Source organism: Phaethon lepturus, unplaced genomic scaffold (assembly GCF_000687285.1).
Source record: "Phaethon lepturus isolate BGI_N335 unplaced genomic scaffold, ASM68728v1 scaffold17499, whole genome shotgun sequence".
Classification (NCBI taxonomy): Eukaryota; Metazoa; Chordata; class Aves; order Phaethontiformes; family Phaethontidae; genus Phaethon; species Phaethon lepturus.
Window position 1 is genome coordinate 23,625 of NW_010561416.1, and position 19,038 is coordinate 42,662.

At 47.9% G+C, this 19,038-nt stretch overlaps 2 protein-coding genes across 2 annotated transcripts in view; one reads left to right on the top strand and one right to left on the bottom strand.

The window, feature by feature from the left end:
- LOC104626156 overlaps positions 1-809 on the top strand; it is a gene marked incomplete at its 5' end in the record, with an annotated part of 14,833 nt that extends 14,024 nt beyond the window's left edge. The window contains one exon of the mRNA XM_010294004.1: positions 687-809. Coding sequence (XP_010292306.1) covers positions 687-809 — 123 coding nt within the window. The remainder of the gene's footprint in view (positions 1-686) is intronic.
- A 349-nt stretch (positions 810-1,158) lies between these two features.
- LOC104626157 (zona pellucida sperm-binding protein 4-like) lies at positions 1,159-18,064 on the bottom strand. The gene is made up of 13 exons (XM_010294005.1): positions 17,866-18,064; positions 17,385-17,506; positions 17,204-17,306; positions 16,477-16,632; positions 15,921-16,108; positions 15,641-15,738; positions 15,176-15,306; positions 14,781-14,970; positions 14,562-14,709; positions 12,337-12,415; positions 11,893-12,009; positions 11,650-11,759; positions 1,159-1,236 (listed from the first exon to the last, which is right to left on the bottom strand). The coding sequence occupies exons 1-13, from the start codon at positions 18,062-18,064 to the stop codon at positions 1,159-1,161; spliced, it is 1,719 nt and encodes a 572-aa protein (XP_010292307.1).
- Positions 18,065-19,038: the final 974 nt, after the last annotated feature.

Here is a 19,038-nt window from a genome sequence, read left to right on the forward strand (position 1 = left end):
GCGGTGGGGTGGGCGCGTGTCTCCTGAGACTCCCTGACCTCCTGATAATCTCTATTAGCATTTCAAATGTAAGTGCCCAGGAGCTGGGGCTTGTAGACGTGACAGGGAAACAAAAGCTTGATCTCTTCTAATTTACAGTCAACAAAAATCACCACCTTGAAAAGGGCTGATACTAATGCACCTGGCCTAATAGAAATGAGAGGGGAGACAAGGTGGTTTTTTGGGTTGTTTTTGTTGTAAAGCCCGACCTCGGGCCCCCCCTCCCCGTGGTAGGAAACCAAGCTGTGATCTTTTCTTTTCCTTTAGTACAATACAACAATGAGGTAAAACGTGCCTTTAGGCAGCTACTCAGCAAAGTGCCCTCACTCTCTGAAACCTTAGGTCAGAAAGAACAGCAGGGTCCTGGACACGGAAATGTTACCAAGTAAAATACAAAAAGGATGGTATTAATGATGGTTGATCCATCCTGTCTCATCGTGTCCTATACAGGTACAGGCTGGCCACCAGTCATCATTGCAGGGTGTTAAAAATTCTTTTGTGGGACCTGACTCCTATCAGTCCAAAATAAAGAAGGTCCCTTCTTCCCACCACCCTGGAGTACCCTGAAGTATTGTATGTTGGCCAGATGAAGTCTGCCAGCAACTAGCCTCTGGTTCCTCAAGTTGTGGTTTGTTTTTGCTCCCTAGCGTGAGAGCCATGCTTGGGGGAGAATGAGAGATCTTATGAGGAAGACACGGCTGAGAAACCAGAACAAGCTGGGGCTGTCCTCTGCTGCTCTGAAGAGGTCTTGCCCACAGTTGTACAGGTAAGACAAGAGCTGTGGAAGATTTTCACTTAGTGTTAGGAGGAAGTGATGAGAGATTTAGCCCTGGTTCTTGCTGGCTAGAGAAGACCCCTCTTTACCTTCTCTCCATTGCATATGGTGGTCCTGGCCAGCACAGCCATCTGCTTCCTTAGTGCCCAGGTGCTCCAAGATCCCAACTGTGTGAGAATAATGGAAACATTAGGGTCCCCAAAAGAAGGTGCTCACCCCCAGCAGGGCAAGGGGATGTTCGCAATCAGTCAAAGCCATTCCATAGCCTAATTGTTTGTGTTTCTGCTCCCTCCTAGCGTTATAGTTGTAGTTAATGCTCTTTTTTCCATCCATCTTAACATCTTTCATCCAATGGAATGGTAATCCATATTTTCATCTGGTGTGTGACGGGGTGGGACAGTCGGGATCAGCGGGAAGGTTGCCTGTCAGAGGGAGACACAGCTCACTGAGTGTGTCCTCATGGGTGGGTCCCGCTTGTTGCTGTGGATGAACATTTGGATCAAGCATGGGGTCTCCTTTCTATTAAGAGATCCGTGCTTGTCCCTTGGGCAAGTTTGTCTACCAGGCTAGTTATGGCCTGGCCTCTGCCTGAGCTATACTGTGTGGTGCATCTCTACTCGAGGTGGTGACTGCTGCCAGCTATCCCTCGCACAGATACTCGCTGTGCGCTCGCCTAGTCCTCACAGCTGGTCTGGTGAATTTGAGGTGTTTGTGTATATAACCATGTAATGGGAAGAGCCTAGGTATGTTACTCACCAAAGCAGGGGTATTTACATGGAGCTGGGCACCTCCCTGTGTTTTTTCAGCTGAGGTCTCAGTAACCTTGAGCAGAACAGCTCAAACGTGCTTAAGCCCTCCTCGGGTTTTGGAGGGGGCGATGGTGGGGAAACAGCAGTTGTTTAAGCACTCAGGAATGTCCCATTGTTCCCCTTAGACAGCCTGTACCTACCTTACAAGATGCATAAGGGGACTGGGAATCTTGTAATTACTGCTGAAAAAAAAACCAACCCTCTGTAGTTCATGGAGTGATTTTTCCAGCTGGGAAAAACTTGGTTGGGGCCCAAGCACACGTAACAGGCGAGCTTCCTCCTATTGTTTGGGAAACTGAAAGAAACACAAAACAGAAAGAGATCAAACAGTTCCCTCTAAAATAGATGGTGGACCAGCTGGGGAAAAAATACAAACTCTTGTGAACCTTCCCTCTAAACCTGAATGGAACCGGGACTTTATTTGGGGTTCAGATAAGTCCCGTCTCCGTAACCTCCCGCTTGCCCCTCTCTCTGCAGCACTGAGGACACTGCCAGTGCTCCCTGGGCGAGAATTGCAGGCTAGGTCCTCAGCTGGCTAAATCGACGTACTTCCGATGCAGGGCCAGCCCAATAGCTCCTAACAGAAGTAGCTTTTGCTACTTTCACAGGTGTACCGGGCAGCTACTGCTGTCATGGAAATGCTGTACAATGAGATGCCAAATGGGCGACTTTTTACCTGGCTGTAATCGGGCAGCCCCAGAGGTCTTGTATGCTGATTTTTCCAGGCTGCTTTCTGCAGCTGATGAATGGCCTTCTCTTTTCTTTCGCTAACTTTCTTCTCCCATATATCTACATAAAACCCTTGCCTCTACTCATGCCCCTTGTCCCCCTCCATTTCCTCTCTTCCTGCTTCCTAGCTCTTATTCCTCAGCCCGGTCTGTATTTGCCTTTGCTTTTTTTACCCTACACCCTGCCATAGCAATGCACCAACACGGGGCTTTTCACTGGTGCCTGGAAAAGCTGGGCACCTCGCTCCTATGGCATTTTGGATGCATAGTTGCCCTCAGACTCCTTTGAAATAAAAAGTTAGGGGTAGTGGATCAATCGGAGCCCTGCAAATGTTGCTGGACAGAAAGCCAGGCCCTTCCTACAGCAGTACCAGGTTGGTAAAGCAAGAAAGTCTTGCTTGTCTGCAGCTCTTGGCAAAACAAACATTGAAGCCCTGATACTCTCAGCATTTAAAGCCACTGTCTTTGTTATAATTTACGAAACATGTTTTTCCTGGCTCCTGGTACTGTTTGTACATGCAGGTATATAGAATTGGCTGCCTTTTGCTTACCTGGGCTTCCTTGGGCTCAGAGACATCTCCCAAAGTCTTGAACAGGAACAGGTTGGAACCTGGTGCCCTGTATTAACATACAGCTCTGAAGGAAGCAGAGATTTGTTGCTTTTGACACCCAGTCCCACTTGAGTCATTTGGGCAATTAGAGAAAGTCTCTTTGTTTTTGTTTTTGTAACTAGGTCAAAGCAAATCCCCTTTCATGCTCCCACTCTGCGTATGATGAATGATCTGCTCCAGGGTAGTTGTTTTGTTTTTCTTTTCTGTCTTTTTTTTTTTTTTTTTTTAACATCTACAAAAGAATTCCCATAGTAGAGAGAGAACTTGGTTCTTCCAGTGGGGGAGAGAGGGGCCTGCCAAGGTAAACATACTGGCACAAGACTCGGTGGTTGGTCATACATTGTTCTAAACAGGCTCAGATTTTCATTTCATTTTCTTTTTCCTGCTAGTACATTTACTCCTGCAAAGCAACATCTATTTTGTGCAAAGGGCCAGAACAGGCTGATGAATGACTTGATCATGGTGCTATGAACTTAAGCAGCACACAGACCTGGAGCTGACCTATGGCAGTAACAGTATATTTCTTCCTCAAATCATTGCAGAATGATCCCTCCACAAAGAGCAAGAAACCTACTTTCAGCTCAAATGCCCCCCACGACAAGAACTTTTTGCCGGTGACTGGTTTTAGTGACAGAAAACTCTTCTCAAATGATAGTGGAGCATCATAGAGTCAAATACTTGCCCTTGTTAAACAATTACAGTCTGATGCTGCTTTGAACAGTAAGGAGAGAATCCAGCCTGGCCGGTGAAAGCTGGGCTGCAAATTCTGCAGGAGCCTACCTTGATCAGTTTATCCCCTGCATGTTGCCACTCCGTCTGACATTACGGAATGTGTGAGGTTGCCTCAGGCTAGAATGGTGTTACAGTCTTCAAAAAAACAGGGTCAAGGAGGGGTGCATTAGCACCTTCATAGTTTTTCCTTACTTTTCCCAGCTCCCTTTGAGGACAAACGGACGAGACGTACAGTCTCCCGCTACTTGCCGTAGCTGCCGCTGGGAAGCAGACTGTCCCAGCAGTTGTTCCAGCCCTGGCAGACACAGCCTTCTCCATGAAAGCAGTTGTGCTCGGGAGCTTTTCTGATGCTATCCACAACCCCTTTCCAGGGCAGGATCCAATTTGGGAAGCTTTGGGCAATCCCAGCCTGGTATTCCCTGTGCAGGCACACCCATCTGTGTATCCACGGGAGCTGCAGCTTTAATGCAGCTGTGTGGGAAGGAGCTGACCTCAAATCACAATATCGTGCACAGTAAGGATGCTAGCTTCAGTCTGACAGCCACCAAAAGCTTGCTGCTGTATGAGGACTGCTTTGTGGTTAGGGTGAAGTAAGTTAGGAAGGACAGTGCAGTTCTGAAGTTACAAAAACCCTTCTTCAGTATTGTATAGCAAAGGCTGACAAGGGCCCTAGAGCCTCAGACCCAGGTCTGAATGCTGCTCTTCACATGGGAAATTACTGCCAAGGGAGATCTCTGTGCTCAGGGTTGAGAAGTAGCCAAAGAATTAAAGAATAACATCAAGACAGAAGTTCGACTGTTCCATTGTAAAATAATGAAGAGCTGAACGGAACAAAAAATTGTACAACATTTAGATTAAAAAGAAAACAAATTAGTAGCTGGCAAAACAAGGAGTCTGCAGCGCATCAGCCAGGACTTTGAGCTGAAAATTTTTTCAAATCAAAGATTTGAAGTAAATAGCTATTAGCTATTTATTTTCTGTAAATGGCTTTGAAATATTGCATTAAAAAACCGCAAAACTACAGCTTTTCTTTCTTAAACAGCAGCTATTTTTAAAAAGTGTTCCAAAAGGTTTGTCCTTCATAAGTCCTGGAGGTCTGAGCTAACTAAGCCGTTACAACCAAACAGGATGTAATACCCTGATTTCAATTGTATGTAATAAATAACGAACAAAAAATTAAGCTGGAGACAGTCCGCAGCAGCTAGCTTAGTGTGGTTCTTCAAAATGTCTCATTTCCTACTTACTACTTCAGGCCAGAATTTTTAACTTCCCTGGGACATTCACCCACCAGTCTCTCTCCCTCGCTTCCAGCTAGGCAGAAAATACTGGTTGCTCTCAACAAAATTATGCTCGTGTCCATCCATTACATTGTGACTCCATGCCAAGTGCTGCATTTTGTAGCGCTCTGGTGTTCTGGATGCTGCCACAAATATTTGGGCATCATCTGTTTTGGAATTTCAAACTGGAGAGGGGGAAGCAGCTTGGATGTTGGGTACATATGCACAACGTATTAATGCTAAAAACACAGCCATGTGTTCTGACCGCTGTCAACTTTAATTGTATTTTTCCACTTGTTAAGGCCAGATATTATGTCTTCGGAGCTGAGGAAAACTGAGAGGAACTCCATGATCGTTCTGGGGCAAAATACAAAGAATGAAAACATATGGCCTTTCTGATACCAAGTCAAATGGAACAAGGTAAAATAAGTAGAGCAGCATGTGATTCTTTGTGGGTTGGGCTGGGGGTTTTTTTGCCCTCTTCTCAGCACAGAAATGAGACAGTCCTTTTCCTTCATCCAGACACGCTCCAACATGTGAAGCCAGGAACAAGTCAGATTTTTGAAGTTCAAATTATATAGACTTATGGCAGCTGAGGACTGACTGGCCCATATACCTCCATTTTAATAGTCCCCCATTCTTTAAAAAAAGAACCACCACAATTTAAAGGCATCTGTAGTCATATATGCTACATCATGCAGGCTTTTTACAAAAAGTATAGCAGCAAATTCATTTATCTGCAGTCAGTCAAAAGACTGCCAAATAATAAGCCAACCAGATGTCTTGGGAAAGAGACAATCTGCCTGTAATCAAGACTAAAAGAGAACCAGGCTCAGCCTCATCTTCCACCTTCCCAACTCAGCCCACGGGTTAAATGCAGAGAAACCCTTTCTAATCTCTGACATTCACTGCGTGTTTCTGTTTCAGAAAGGCAAAGTGGGAACGTCAACGGACACAAAACCAGCAACCCCGGGGTTACTTTGTGCGACCTGCATCCTACAGTTGTCAACAGAGCAGCTCCGATTTGAGCGTTGGAAGGGAAAGAGGGAAGGGGGAGGTTGAGAAGGGTCTGTGGACAGATGCATGCTCAGCTATGTATGGCTTTGCTCCTGAAACTGAAGTATACTTATAGAAGTCAAGCCACAGATGAAAATTGCTGTTAGCATCTTGGCTACATAACCAACAGAGAGTTTTAAGTAAGATTTGGAAATTCTTCCTCCTCTCTGGGTTAGGAACAGAATTACCTGACACAGTGAAGCTTTTAAATTAGCATGTCTTTCTGGGGACTTTCTCCAGCTGAAATAAAGAAGCTTTATGGGACACAGCAGCATCTAGAAGAGTGCCAGGGACTCCTTGCCTGGTGCAGAAGTGGCTGTTGGAAGGACAGCCTCCTCCCTCTAGGGAGGTTGAGTAGCAGTCTCTGCTTGTCCTCAACACAGCTCCTCCTCCAGCATCTGGCCAGCTGTGCCATTTTACTGGAATCCAACAGAAAAACTGAGTCTGTAAAGCACACACTTCCTACGAGGCCATTCCTGAATCCACCACTAGCTTCTCATCCTGTGGGCCTGCTCCTTCTGCAGAGGCCTCTTGACTCCAGCGCTACCCTACGCAGAATTTGGCACCGTGCAGGCTCACGGCAGAGACCAGAGCGAGGGGCACTGGGGGAATCAGCCTTCTGAGAGACTGGAGGGTGCATCCAAGGCAACAACTCAGCTTCACCAGGCAGCCCAGCTCTTGTGCTATCAATCTCTGGGGGGCAAACCAGGTTTGAATTCCTACTTTTAAGTTACAATTTAAGTCCTCTGGCTCTGCAGGTGGGGGCCTGAGGCTGTAGGTGGGGTAGACATGCTGCTGTATGGCTCAGCCTGTCCCCTCTGCTGGGAAAAGGCAAGAGGGAGAGCAGAGCTGCAAGGAAGAGGCGTTCAAATACATACATCCTTTATAAGCCGCTGCTCTTTTGGGCCACATTAATGACTGTGTAACACTACGGCCGTGTTTGGTGTCTGCCTTACTGCCCCATGTCCACTGATTCCAGACTCAAGGGAGAGGCAGCGCATGCTTCTGAAGGTCCCATGGTTACAGTGTTCTCTGCACACCAGCTCTTATGAGTTAGCACACAGAGTAAAGATTTTAATAGACCAACTTTGCCTCTTGTTAAAAGATTATTCTATCCCCTAGATTACAATGTAGTTGCAATTCAGGCAATTGCTGTTTAAAAATCCCTCCCCAACCCAAACTTGCCTGGGAACCAAGATTTGAGAAGCTGGCAGGAATGGATCAACTTCAGCAGGCTTAGGCTCTCAGTAAGAGATGCTTCCCCCTTGCTCACCTGGAGCCCTTGGAGTCCTCAAAACCAGAGCAGGATCTCTTCTGAGATTCAAAGCACCCCAGCCACGCTCTCCCAGGGCAGCTGTAGTTTGCAGGGGTGAGTGAAGGCAGCAGCCCAGGCCTGGTTCTCTAAGTACTCAGAAAGGTTGTTACTTAGCATCTCACAACAAAAAAACAAACAAATTAAAAAAAATAAAAATGGTCCATGCTGACTCAAAGTTAGCACCCTAAAGTAGGTGCTGTGTTTAACGTTTCAGTTGTAGCTGCTGCTTCAGGACTTGGTTATTCACTGTGTATCTTGCTAGCTTCATCTTAAGCTAGAAAGATTTATAACTTGATTATTCTGTGAATAGTCTGTATATCTCCATAAACGCAGGGGACTAAAAGCCTGCACTAACTTACACCCTCCATTATCCCTTGTGGTGGGTTGACCATGGCTGGAAGCCAGGTGCCCACCAAGCCACTCTATCACTCCCATCCTCAGCAGGACCAGGGAGCAGGGAAAAGAGAAAATAAGGTAGGAAAAAAAAAAAACCTCATGGATCAAGATAAAGGCAATTTAATAAAGCAAAAGCCATGTGCAGAAGCAAAGGAGAATGAAAGATTTATTCTCCACTGCCCATGAGCAGGTGCTGCTCAGCCCCTTCCTGGGAAGTAGGGCTTCAGTACACATAATGGTTGCTCTGGAAGACAAATGTTGTCACAATGACTGCCCTCCGTCCTCCTTTCTCTTACCTTTCATTGCTGAGATGTCATATGGTATGGAATATCCCTTTGGTCAGTCTGGGTCAGCTGTCCTGGCTGTGTCCCCTCCCAAAATCTTGCCCCCTGGTGAGGGGGGAATGTTGGAGAGGCAGCCTTGGTGCTGTGCAAGCACTGCTCAGCAGTAGCCAAAACACGGGTGTGTTGTCAACACCTCTCTAGCTACCACTGCAGAGCACAGCACAGGGCTGCTATGGGGAAAATTAACTCCATCTCAGCCAGACCCAATACCTCCCTCCAGCTTCACAGAAACCATAAGGAATGTGAATGAGTGCAAACTGCATTTAAAGTATTTTAAGATGTAGCATCATGAACTGGTGTTCCCACCACTTCCACTCAGATTATAGGGGGTTTTTTTAAACTAAAATGAACTAGCACTCTTTTTTATTACAGCATTATATGAACTATATCCATGTATTTTCAGAAATAAATCTATTTATAACATGTAACATACTGTATAGTTCTCCATTCCAGAATGCAGTGTAATACAAGCATAAGAAATGTAATAAAAGCATCACTATTATGATAATTGTTTTCAAATATTTTATTAATGAACACCTGGGCTGTAGCATAGCAACTGCCACACATTTAACGCTTCAGGTGTACATAGCTGGTCAAGAAAGGAATGGCTGCCTCCAAGCTTTTAAAGAACTGCTTTAGCTCTGGCAAAGAAACAAGTTTGTTCTCAGAGATGGTGAGAGCGAGGAGGGCCTTTGGGAAGTTCAGCTACAGCTGAGCATAGATGTCCATTTTGAGCAGCCCCATGCTAGGTGCTGTTGCTGGGCTTTGCTTCCAAAGCCACGGAGCGGGCAGACAGGGCAGTACACGCCACTTCCAGAGGAAGAGGGTGAAGGCACTGGGGACAAGGTGTCTCGGCATCAGGGTTCCTTCCTGAAAGGGTGGTTTGTTAGCAGCACTGCACAACAGCCTCAGCTGGCAGGTACTGGCTGGCCTCAGGACTGCTCTTCCACAGCTTCTCCTTCACTCACAGCCCACAGCACCCTCCTGGACAGACCAGCTTGCCTTCAGCTGCAGGAGCCTAAGCCAAAGTCTACAGCAACCCCCACCACCTTTAGTTCAGCTGTAACACCAGGCAGCACAGAGTGGAGCTAAAGAGGGTGCTGACACAAGAAGTCACCTGCAGTTCCTCAAAAGAAAGTAATGTCAGAGAGACTAAAGTAGAGGCCTAGGGGAAAAAACCCACAGAAATCCAACCTGTGAAGGTAGAAGGAAGAGTATACATTTGCAGGAGAGAAAACCACAGAACAAAGCAATGAAAGCCACTAAGACCCCAGTGGAAAAGAACAGGCTTGGAAGAGGGGACCATGCACCAGAGGAAGAACCATCCATGTTGCACTAGTGCAGGGCCAAAGCTAGGCTTCACGCAGACGATTTGCATCCCGCTGCTGCTCATGCCCATCCTCTCCTGCTAAGGACCAAACAACAAGCCTGAAGTACAGAAAACTTCCCACAAGATGGATAAGGGAATTAAATTCACTTCTCTGCTCACCCACCTCCACTTATCACTGCATGTGCCCTACACCAAGCAAGGTCCAGCTCTGCACCAGAAGGAACGCTCCCTGCAGGGGGATCTACCAGATCCCCAGACACATGCCCAGAGCTCCCTGCCACTCTGGGACAGCTGAGCAGCCCCATGGAGGGCAGCAGGCAGCAGCTTGCCTCGCATAGCTCCTTCAGCCTCCATACAGGCATCTAAGCTCTCCAAGCAAATATTTTTGTCTGCCTTACTGAGGCATGGGCAGACTCCAGCAGCAGCCAGGAAGCTGCTCAGATCTTGGCTAGCACACAGTTAAGAGCAGTGCCAGAGCACCCTGCCTGGTGTACTGAAAAGGTGTGGTCTATATTACTCCTCTAATTGCCCAGTTAATTAACATTAAACAGCTGCTAAGACTTGTCATAAGGCACATTATGAGTTTATACTCTGCTTTCCCAGTGCCTGTACCAAGGCCATTCAGTTGCCAGAGGCACTCCCTAAAAGAGGAGGCTGTTTGACCCATCTCCAGATGATGATTTCTCCAGCCTGTGATCTCCTTCACCCTCCCACCATGCAACTTGGAGGAGTCTCATCTTTTCTTCTGACTAGATTTTAAAAACCAGCAAGTCTAAGAGCACTAGTTATCCTGAAGTAGCAGGGAAGAGCAGTTCTAGAAAAATAAGAGCATTGTAAGACAATTCCTGAAATTTCTTGTTGGAGTAAGGAAGGAGTTAAAAAGCAGTTCCTACCACCTGTTAACACCTTCCAACCACACAGTATGGGCAGAAGCCCATTAAGTAGAACAATATCTGCTACTTCAAGCAAGATACTGTTCACCTCTTTGCTTCCTCTTTGCTTCCATGTAAGAGCTGCTCTTCCTCTTTACAAGAACCTAAGCAGTACGATTAAGACTACTTCCCTACCTTTTAACAGGGGGAATTTCTAATCAAGCCTGTAGGGAAGAAAAAGATAAATATTTTCCCTTCCCATCAAGTATACTTGCTCAAGGACTACCCCATCAGCTATAAGGGAATCTCAGTGCAAGAACCAGACCTCCCCCAGCCTGGGCAGGAAAGGGGGGGATAAAGCCCCTTTCCCCCTCCACCATCAGGAGAGGTTTGCTGGACTGTTTTTGCCCAGGACCTCAGGAAGCTGAGAATGACCCTGCTCAGTTGCTGAGACTGACCACACCACACTAAACTGCTCCTGATGCTCAGAACAGGAAGTTTTATTTCTCATGTCAAAAAAGCACACATCCATGGCACTGTGATACCAATAGTGGTGTCAAATTAACTTTAATCCAAGAGCTTTGAGGACCCCTGTCTGCTCTTGCATGAAAGTTCAAGATTAATCTTTAAATCAAGTTTGAATTTTTTCCTGAAGTTCAAACCACCAAGGCCCTTTGATTTTTCTCAGTTAGAACAAACTTTCCCTGTTCTCATCCTCCAGAAAAAATAAAATCCACCTGCCCTTTTTGTTTCCAGGGCAAGATAGGTAGGTTCATGTGCAGCATCATTAGGAAGGCCCATTTGTGTAGCGCTTTGCCATGCCTGCCTCCAAGTCCTGCCACATGAGCACAGCCCTGACTTACCTAGTGAGCTCAGGGGCAAGAGGGCAATTCTGCACAGTCAAATACCAGCTCTGCACCCCCAAAGGAGAAGCAGCTGCAGGATTTGCTTTTAATTAGTTTTGCTGCACTTCTACTCTGTTTGAGAGGAGCCAAGGTAAGTATTTTGAAGGCCACCTTAGCCACTGACAGAAATGCAGACACCACCCAGCATCACTCCTGTCTCAGTCCGCAGCTTCCCAGCAGCCCAGGCTGCGACAAGGGCTCCCTCTTGACAGCAGCAGTTAATACTAATCCCAGAGCAGAATAATAGCCAGAAAGTGAGATGGATTGAGGAAAAACCAGTATTTGGAAAGCTCTCTCAGCCACCAGGATAATTTTGGTCTTGCAAACAAAGGCTTGCAGCCAGGGTCTCCAAGACACACTCCTCTTCAACCCTGTGTGCTCTGGGCCAGGGAGAAGGAGTCCCACAGACCAAGTGGGATTGACAGCCACTTTATTGCAATATATTGATTTCATGCGTTACAGGCACCTTCCTTCGCCAGAGCACAGCAGCCACGAGCACCATGCACAGAGCTGCTCCAGTTGCCACAGCAGCAAACTCCAGAGCCCAGAGGGCTGCAGCATACATAGCTGCTCCTGTGGGGAGAGGGGCCCCAGTTAACACCCCCAGTGAGGCACAGGAGTGCCTTAGGGCCTCAGTCTTTCTGCAGGAAAGATTTAGCCCAGCCCCTTCCCAAGCCTGGCTAAGCTGGGCTGGCATGCTTACCAAGGCCATCCTTGGCTGTGTCCCATCTTAGCTCATCCTGGAGGAAAATCACAGGGCCTTTGCTAGAGACATGGGAGGCACCATCCTGAAGAGGATGCTCAGCACTCCTTTTACCCCCTACAGAGCAATATGAAGGTCTTAGGTGAGAAGTGTAGCCCTGAAGGTCAAACTGTCTAGGTGAGCTTCAACACCTAGCTCTGAAGAAGCTCTGAAGGCCAAGCCTTTCATGTGAGTCACAGAATTAAGAGCCTATGAAAACCTCTGCTTTTTTGGCCTAAGGACAAGGGCCCTTCCTCAGTGGAAAGGAGCAGGAAATGCCTTGTCAAGCTGTCCATGGCTCTAGGGAACTAGTCCATAGCCCCCATGTCCCCCTACACCCCAGCTTAGAGGCTAGTCCCTGGTTTCCCCCTTTAAATGGGAAAGCAGGAAGCCTAGGACACTTACTGGCTCTAGCAGGACAAGTGGTGGTGCAGGACTCCTGTACAGACCGGTGGCATACTGAAGCACTGCAGTGCAGGTACACCTAGAAAGAATGGGACACAGCTTGGAATCACTCAGCTGATATCCTGGTGTGGTGCATTGACCCTGGCCAGCAGCTAAGCACCAACACAGCCACTTCTTCACTTCCCCCAACCTGCCCCAGCAGAGTGGGGAGAGAATAGGAAGAGCAAAAGCAAGAAAGTCTGTGGCTGGAGAGAGAAAGACAATTTGATAAGCAGAGGAGAGGGAAGAAAAAAACCAAAGCACAAGTGATGCAAAGGCAAATCACCCACCCCACTCCCACAAGTGGTAGCTGATGCTCAGAGACTGGCTGGGCATCAGTAATTGAAGACAAAAATCCTCCAGTGTTTACTGCTGAGCATGACATCATACAGCATGGAATATCCCTTTAGCCAATTTGGGTCAGCTGTTGCAGCTGTGCTGCCTCTCAGCTTCTAGCCTACCCATGCCTACTCACTTGTCATTGAGAAACAGCATATCTAGGACAAAAAGGCTTGATGCTATGCAAGCACTATTCAGCAAATAGCTAGAACATTGGTGTGTTATCAACAGTGTTTTAGGCACAAATCCAAAAAACACAGCACCATACGGGCTGCTGTGAGAAGTTAACTCTGCTGCAGCCAGACCCAGTGCACCCGGTCACAGAAGGGAGAAGGCAGAAAGATTGCTTTGGCTTCCTTCGCACGCAGCCTGGAGCCTTGGAGCCCTCTGCTGCCAGGCAGCTTTGGTACCTTCTCGTGGGTTAACCCCAGCCAGCAGCCAAGCACCACGCAGCCACTAGCTCACTCCCCCCGGGTGGGATAGGGGAGAAAATGGGAAGAGTAAATGTGAGAAAATTCGTGGGTTGAGACAGTTTAATAGGTAAAGAGACAGTTTAATAGGTAAAGCAAAAGCCACGTATGTAAGCAAAGCAAAACAAGGAATTCATTCACCACTTCCCATCAGCAGGCAGGTGTTCAGCCATCTCCAGGAAAGCAGGGCTCCATAACTTCCCAAGTAACCCAAGGGTTACTTAGGAAGACAAACACCATAACTCCGATCGTGCCCCCCCTTCCTCCAGCTTTGTATACTGAGCACAATGTATATCATGCAGCATATGGTATGGCATACTCCTTTGGCCAGTTTGGATCAGCTGTCTTGGCTGTGTCCTCTCCCAGCTTCCCATGCACCCCCCACCTCCACACTGGTGGACCAGCATGAGAAGCTGAGCAGTCCTTGACTGCTTAGCAGCAACTGAAAACATCAGTATGTTATCAACATTATTTTTATCCCAAATCCAAAACATAGCCTCATACTAGCTTCTATGAAGACAATTAATCCCAGGTGAAACCAGCACATACCTTTGCCATACACCTTCAAACTGTGTCAGATCTGGCATTACAGTACTTCTCCCTGGCACACAAGACAACTGTCCAAGCACCACTACACAGTGACCACTGCTAGAAACAGCTGGGGCCAGTTTTGACTATTAATTTTTCACAATGAAGACAGTGAAACACTGGCACAAGTTGCCCAGAGAGGCAGTAGATGCCCCATTTCTGGAAACATTCAAGGTCAGGTTGGATGGGGCTCTGAGCAACCTGATCTAGTTGAAGATGTCCTGGCTCATTGCAGGGCAGGTTGGACTAGATGACCTTTAAAGGTCCCTTCAACCCAAACTATCTATGATTAATTGATCCCAGGAGTGCTGAGCAAACAGCACAAGGCATGGTGAACTTCATGTGAATTAACCAGTCAGAAGCTCATGAGATTCAGAGCCCAGATGCTTCCCAGGTACCAAAAGCTATTTCCAAGTAATTTTTGCCAAGAAATTTAGTTTAGAGAATATTGATTAGCATAGTTAGAGCACACACCCTAAGCTAGTTCCACAGAACAGCTTAGGCAGCAAGCTAGCACTTGCTTAAGTAGACCTACCCTTTCAGTAGTCTCATTTTCTGTCACATCCCTCCAGTAATGCATCTGAACTGTACCACATTTGTCTCAAGGAATAAAGAGATTCCTGCATCAGCCTCTCCCCTCCTGTTCTAGGAGGGGATTTTCCTAGTCTTTGTGTGCCTGCCCCTGCCCCCCCAGAAGGCCAAGAGTGTCATAGTTATGAAGTGGTTCTTATTGCTCACACATGTTACTTGTCCTCAGTAGGAAGCTAGGCAATCAGAGCAGGATCTTACCAGCCCAGAGAGCATCTCTTGGGAAGTGGAGTCCACAAAGGTGAACGTGTAGAAGCTGAAACGCTGGTAATGAGAGGGGAACAGTAGTCCTGAGGTCAGACTCAGAGGCACCAGCTGTGTCTGATAGTTGTCCCCTGCATAAGGGCACCTGAGAAGAGGCCAGCAGTGAAAAAAGTGTGAGTCATTCCCCTGACCTAAAGCTATTTACAAGTCACTTACCCATCCACCAAAATAGGCCACTGCAGCTGTTGCTGGGGATTGGTACTTGGTGTGGCCCAGCAGTGGTGCAGGACCAAAACCAGGTCTGGATCTGTTCTCTGAAGGATCTTGACTTCTGCATAAACAGGATCTCTCAGAGTCTTCACAACAGGATAGTCACTGTCAGTATAGTAGGAAGTATAGCTTCCATCTGGGACAGAAGAAACCCAAGAGCCAATTTAGAGCAGGAACAAACAGCAAGAGGTGACCTGAGACCATCCTTTATAGCCACATCAGTGAGTTCCCACCATGTCAGGGAAGAATCAGTGCCAGGTTCACCCATCAATACTGTTATTACTCAAGAGACCAGAGCCCTGCACAGAAATGCTTGAGCAAGTCTTGCAAACCTCTCCTACCTGAGGAAACACGCAGCTCCAAGGACAGAGGACCTGGCTGGGACACAGCAGGGAGCGGTGGCAATGTGAAGACCTGAACACTCAAGGGAATGAAGCTCCCAGTGATGGAGTAACTACAGCGGACATGTAACCTGGTGAGACAGGAAAACCCCAAATCAGGCAGATAAACGTCACTCTGGTATCTCCCTTCTCCAAGATGGCAACATATCTGCTTTAATTAGTCCTATCCCCAATCTTTCCTCCAACACTTCCTTTTAATAAATACTTTAAATTCTCTTCAGAGTTCTGATTTGAGTCTGCAGACTGTCACAGATCAGCACCATCTTTACTCCCACTAACTAGAGACATACCAGTCCTTAGCCTACTCCAGTGCCCTGTTGTGAATTCAGAGCTTGTGACAAGCAGGAATTTCTCTAGTGACATTGAACACAGTAGCACCCAGCAGTCCCAGCCCCAGAGTATTACCTGAAAGTGCTATCCCTAGTGACAGAGCCGAGGCTCCCAGTCTTCACATCCCTGGATGCCACCAACTCATTCTCATATATGGCCTGGTCTCCAGTCACCTGGAATGGCAGACCAGGCACTGTCACTGCAGTAAAGTCAAGCTGGATTAACACCAGGCTAGAGAAGAGCATTTGGCCTCTGGCAGTCTGTAAGGCACCCATTAAGTAGCCAAAGCCACATCAGGTTGTTCCAGGTCTGCAAGCTCCTGCTATTCCAACCTAGTGACAGCTGCAGCTCTTACCTGAAAAGTGGTGCCACAGGCAGAGAGTGGGAACTGGTACACAACAAAGGCACTGTTTTTCACAACAGGGACACAGCCAGTACCATGTCCACTGGCCAGCTGGACAGAGTCCAGGATGATGGGTGGCAGGGTCACATCCCGAGAGACAGCAATGGAAAACTGGCCATCTGGTGTGCAGTGAGCTGTCACTGGAGGAAAGGATATAATTAGTCTTGAGCTCAGAGAGAAGAGGGATGGAAAGGAGGCTCAAACATCACAGCAAAGACAAGGCCAGCAAGTCCTGCAAGTTCTACTGCCTGTAACCCCCAAAGCAAGTGCTAAGCACAGCAAGACAAGTGCAATCAGCTCTAAGAGCATCACCTGGCCATAAACCCAGGTTTGTTGCAATACACATGAAAGGGCTGGACACTTCAATGGGACACGCTATTCTCGGCAGCTAAAAAAAAAATATAGCCCTAAGCCACCTGCAGGACTAGTACACACCAACCCTGGTCTGCCAGGGAAGTGAGGAATCCCAGCTCCTCCAGGAGGAAGGGAGGGCAATTGCTCAGCTTACCTGTGTTACCAAAGTAACAAGGCTTCACCCTGTCCCTAGGGTCGTAGCAGCAGCCTTGCACTTCACAGTCTCCCTGGTGGATAGGCAAGGAGGCACAGGGCAGCCTGTCTTGGCTGAGGACAGCAGAACAGACACCACTGCTTGGAGCATCCAGGGCTGGAAGAAACAGCAGGAGTTTGCAGCTAAAGCACAAGAGCAGGGGGACAAAGACACAGAGGACACTGGTAGAAATGTCCTGGTTTGTGACTCTGTATACAAATCAAGGAGAGTTAGACTCAGATGAGGGTCAAACATGGCCTGGAGCTGGCATGGAAGCCTGCTCAGAAGGGACCTGCATTTCCCTGGAACAGAGACTCCCCCTGAAGTTGTACACAGGAGACTGGACTACAAGGGATCTGTCAAGATAAAGTGTTCTGGTTTAACTCTGGTAGTTAGGAAAATCATTGTACCTAGTCTCTGGCTCAATCCTTGAACTTGCAGGGAATCATGCAGTCAGAATATGCCTAGGAGACACAAGAAACATTCACCTGCTGACCCTGCACAGGAGGTAGAAGTCCCCAGCAAATTGATGGCTCCTGTGTGCAAACCTTTCTCTAGGGAGTCTTCTACACAGCAGAAAGTCCCCTTTCCCAGCCCCTAGACTGACTAGAAACAGCCATCCAAAAGGAAAGACACTCACCACCACAAGATACAAGTAAGGTTTCCCAGGGAGCTGTCAGAATCTTACCAGGAAGGTCCACAGGGCACCTGAGCAGCTTCTCTTCATGAAGAACATTTTGTCCAGCAGCATCTGTTCCTTCAAGCCCAACCAGCATGAGGTAATTGCCATCCTGGGGGAGAGCCACACCAGTCAGGGCAGCCAGAGCAGCAGCAGCCACAGTCCAAGCAGAACCCCTAAGGTCACTCACCCATTCAAAGACATAACAGCCAGTATAGGAGGCCAATACTTTCCTGGAACCATCTGAAGTCCCATATACCGTGAGCCCACAGTCAGAGTCATTCTGCAGAGCATGTGCCTTCCCCTCAGTATCTAGGGAGAGAGAAGACAGCAGCAAGGGCTTCACCATCCCACATTGAGGATAAGGTCCACTACAATCCTACCTTTCTGTAGGAGACAAGTTCCTAGCCTCCTAGCCAGTATTAGGGCCTGGGCCAGCAGGGGTGTGCGAGCAAACCGCATAGCAAGGGCTGCCTAGATCCAGGCACAGCACTCCACCAAAACCCTTGACTGCTGGTCACATAAACAGCCCCCCGGTTACACAAGATGCACTGAAGCTGTTAGACAACACTTCACATCAAAACCTGCCCCTTTCTCCTCATTCCAGGCATACCTCTGCACTGTGCCAAGATATCAGCAGTAAGAAACCCCTTGACACCCCCCTCACTTACCCCAAGTAGTCAGCACAAAGGAAGCATTCCTTTCCCAGCCTGGAGGTAAGGTGAGCTGCAAGCTTCCTTGGCCACAAGCCAGCAGAGTAGGATCAGAAAAAACACTACCCTGAGCCTCCACAAGCAAAGCAAAAGGACCAAGGAACCCCCAGAAGAGCATAGCTCCAAACACAGTCCTAGACTGCCCTGCAACACCCATCCTGCTCTCTTGCTAAGGACCACAAAGCAGCTGCTCTGACCCTCGCCCTTTTAAATTGTGGGGCCATCTGGGATCAGAAATTCCTGAAGCATCCAGGTGGACCCAGCCCGGCAGTTTAACACCTTCCATTGCCCTCACCTGGCTCTGAACACATCACAGTCCGCTTGCACCCTTTGAAGAAAACCACAGGGCAGGAGCTGAGCTTATGTCAAGAGAGGGGTCTGTATTCATATCACTATGCTGGGAGGAGCTCATATGTGCAATTTACTGTACAGCCCCAGGAGGGTCTTCAAACTCTTTTTTCTCACCCTGAGCTCTTCCCACCGCTGGCCCATTCAGGAGATCTGACTGCTTTTCCCCAAGTGACCCTACTGCTGCTCTAATTGCTCATTACATGGCATGAGTGCAAGAAGCTGAATGATAATGTTCTTTGGCTCTTTTAAAGGTGCTACTTATTCAAATGCCAGACACAGGGTGCCGACACATATGCACAGAAATAGCCCTCCATTTCTGGAAAACTGAGGAGCTCGGGAGGCTTTGCATACCTAAAAGGAGGTGATTCCCCTTAAACACTCCTGGCTGTGGACTACAGCCCCGTTTGCATTGTGGTTGTGTGGGGATAGCTGCGGGACTGTTCCAGGCCCAGGTGGCAGGACCATATGTTCTGTGGGACACCCACTCCCAAAAATTGACAGGTGGGCCCCTAAGGTGGACCTGAAACACAGGTAAGGGGAGCCTCTGCGATCCCAGAGAAAGCTCTGCCTGCCAGCACCCATTGCCGTCCTTTAACTGCAGCGTGTCTCTTGCAGAGCCTTCTCCCCAGCCACAGGTCAGGCTACAGCACCCACACTGAGTAAAAGCCTTATTGTCCATCTTTCCACACAGATATTTCTGCATTCACGCAATGGAGGTGTGCGTGTCTTTACACTGGTGCAGAGGTGATGCACGCGTAGTTTGTGCTTGCCTTTTTGTGC

Excerpts from the sequence above, each read along its gene's own strand:
- LOC104626157 (XM_010294005.1), bottom strand. The coding sequence starts at position 18,064 with ATGGGTGTTGCAGGGCAGTCTAGGACTGTGTTTGGAGCTATGCTCTTC. Across the intron at positions 15,307-15,640 it reads ACTAGGGATAGCACTTTCAG|GTTACATGTCCGCTGTAGTT; the intron begins GTAATACTCTGG and ends CTGTCTCACCAG. Across the intron at positions 1,237-11,649 it reads TCTGGCGAAGGAAGGTGCCT|GCAACCTTCCCGCTGATCCC; the intron begins GTAACGCATGAA and ends TCCCTCTGACAG.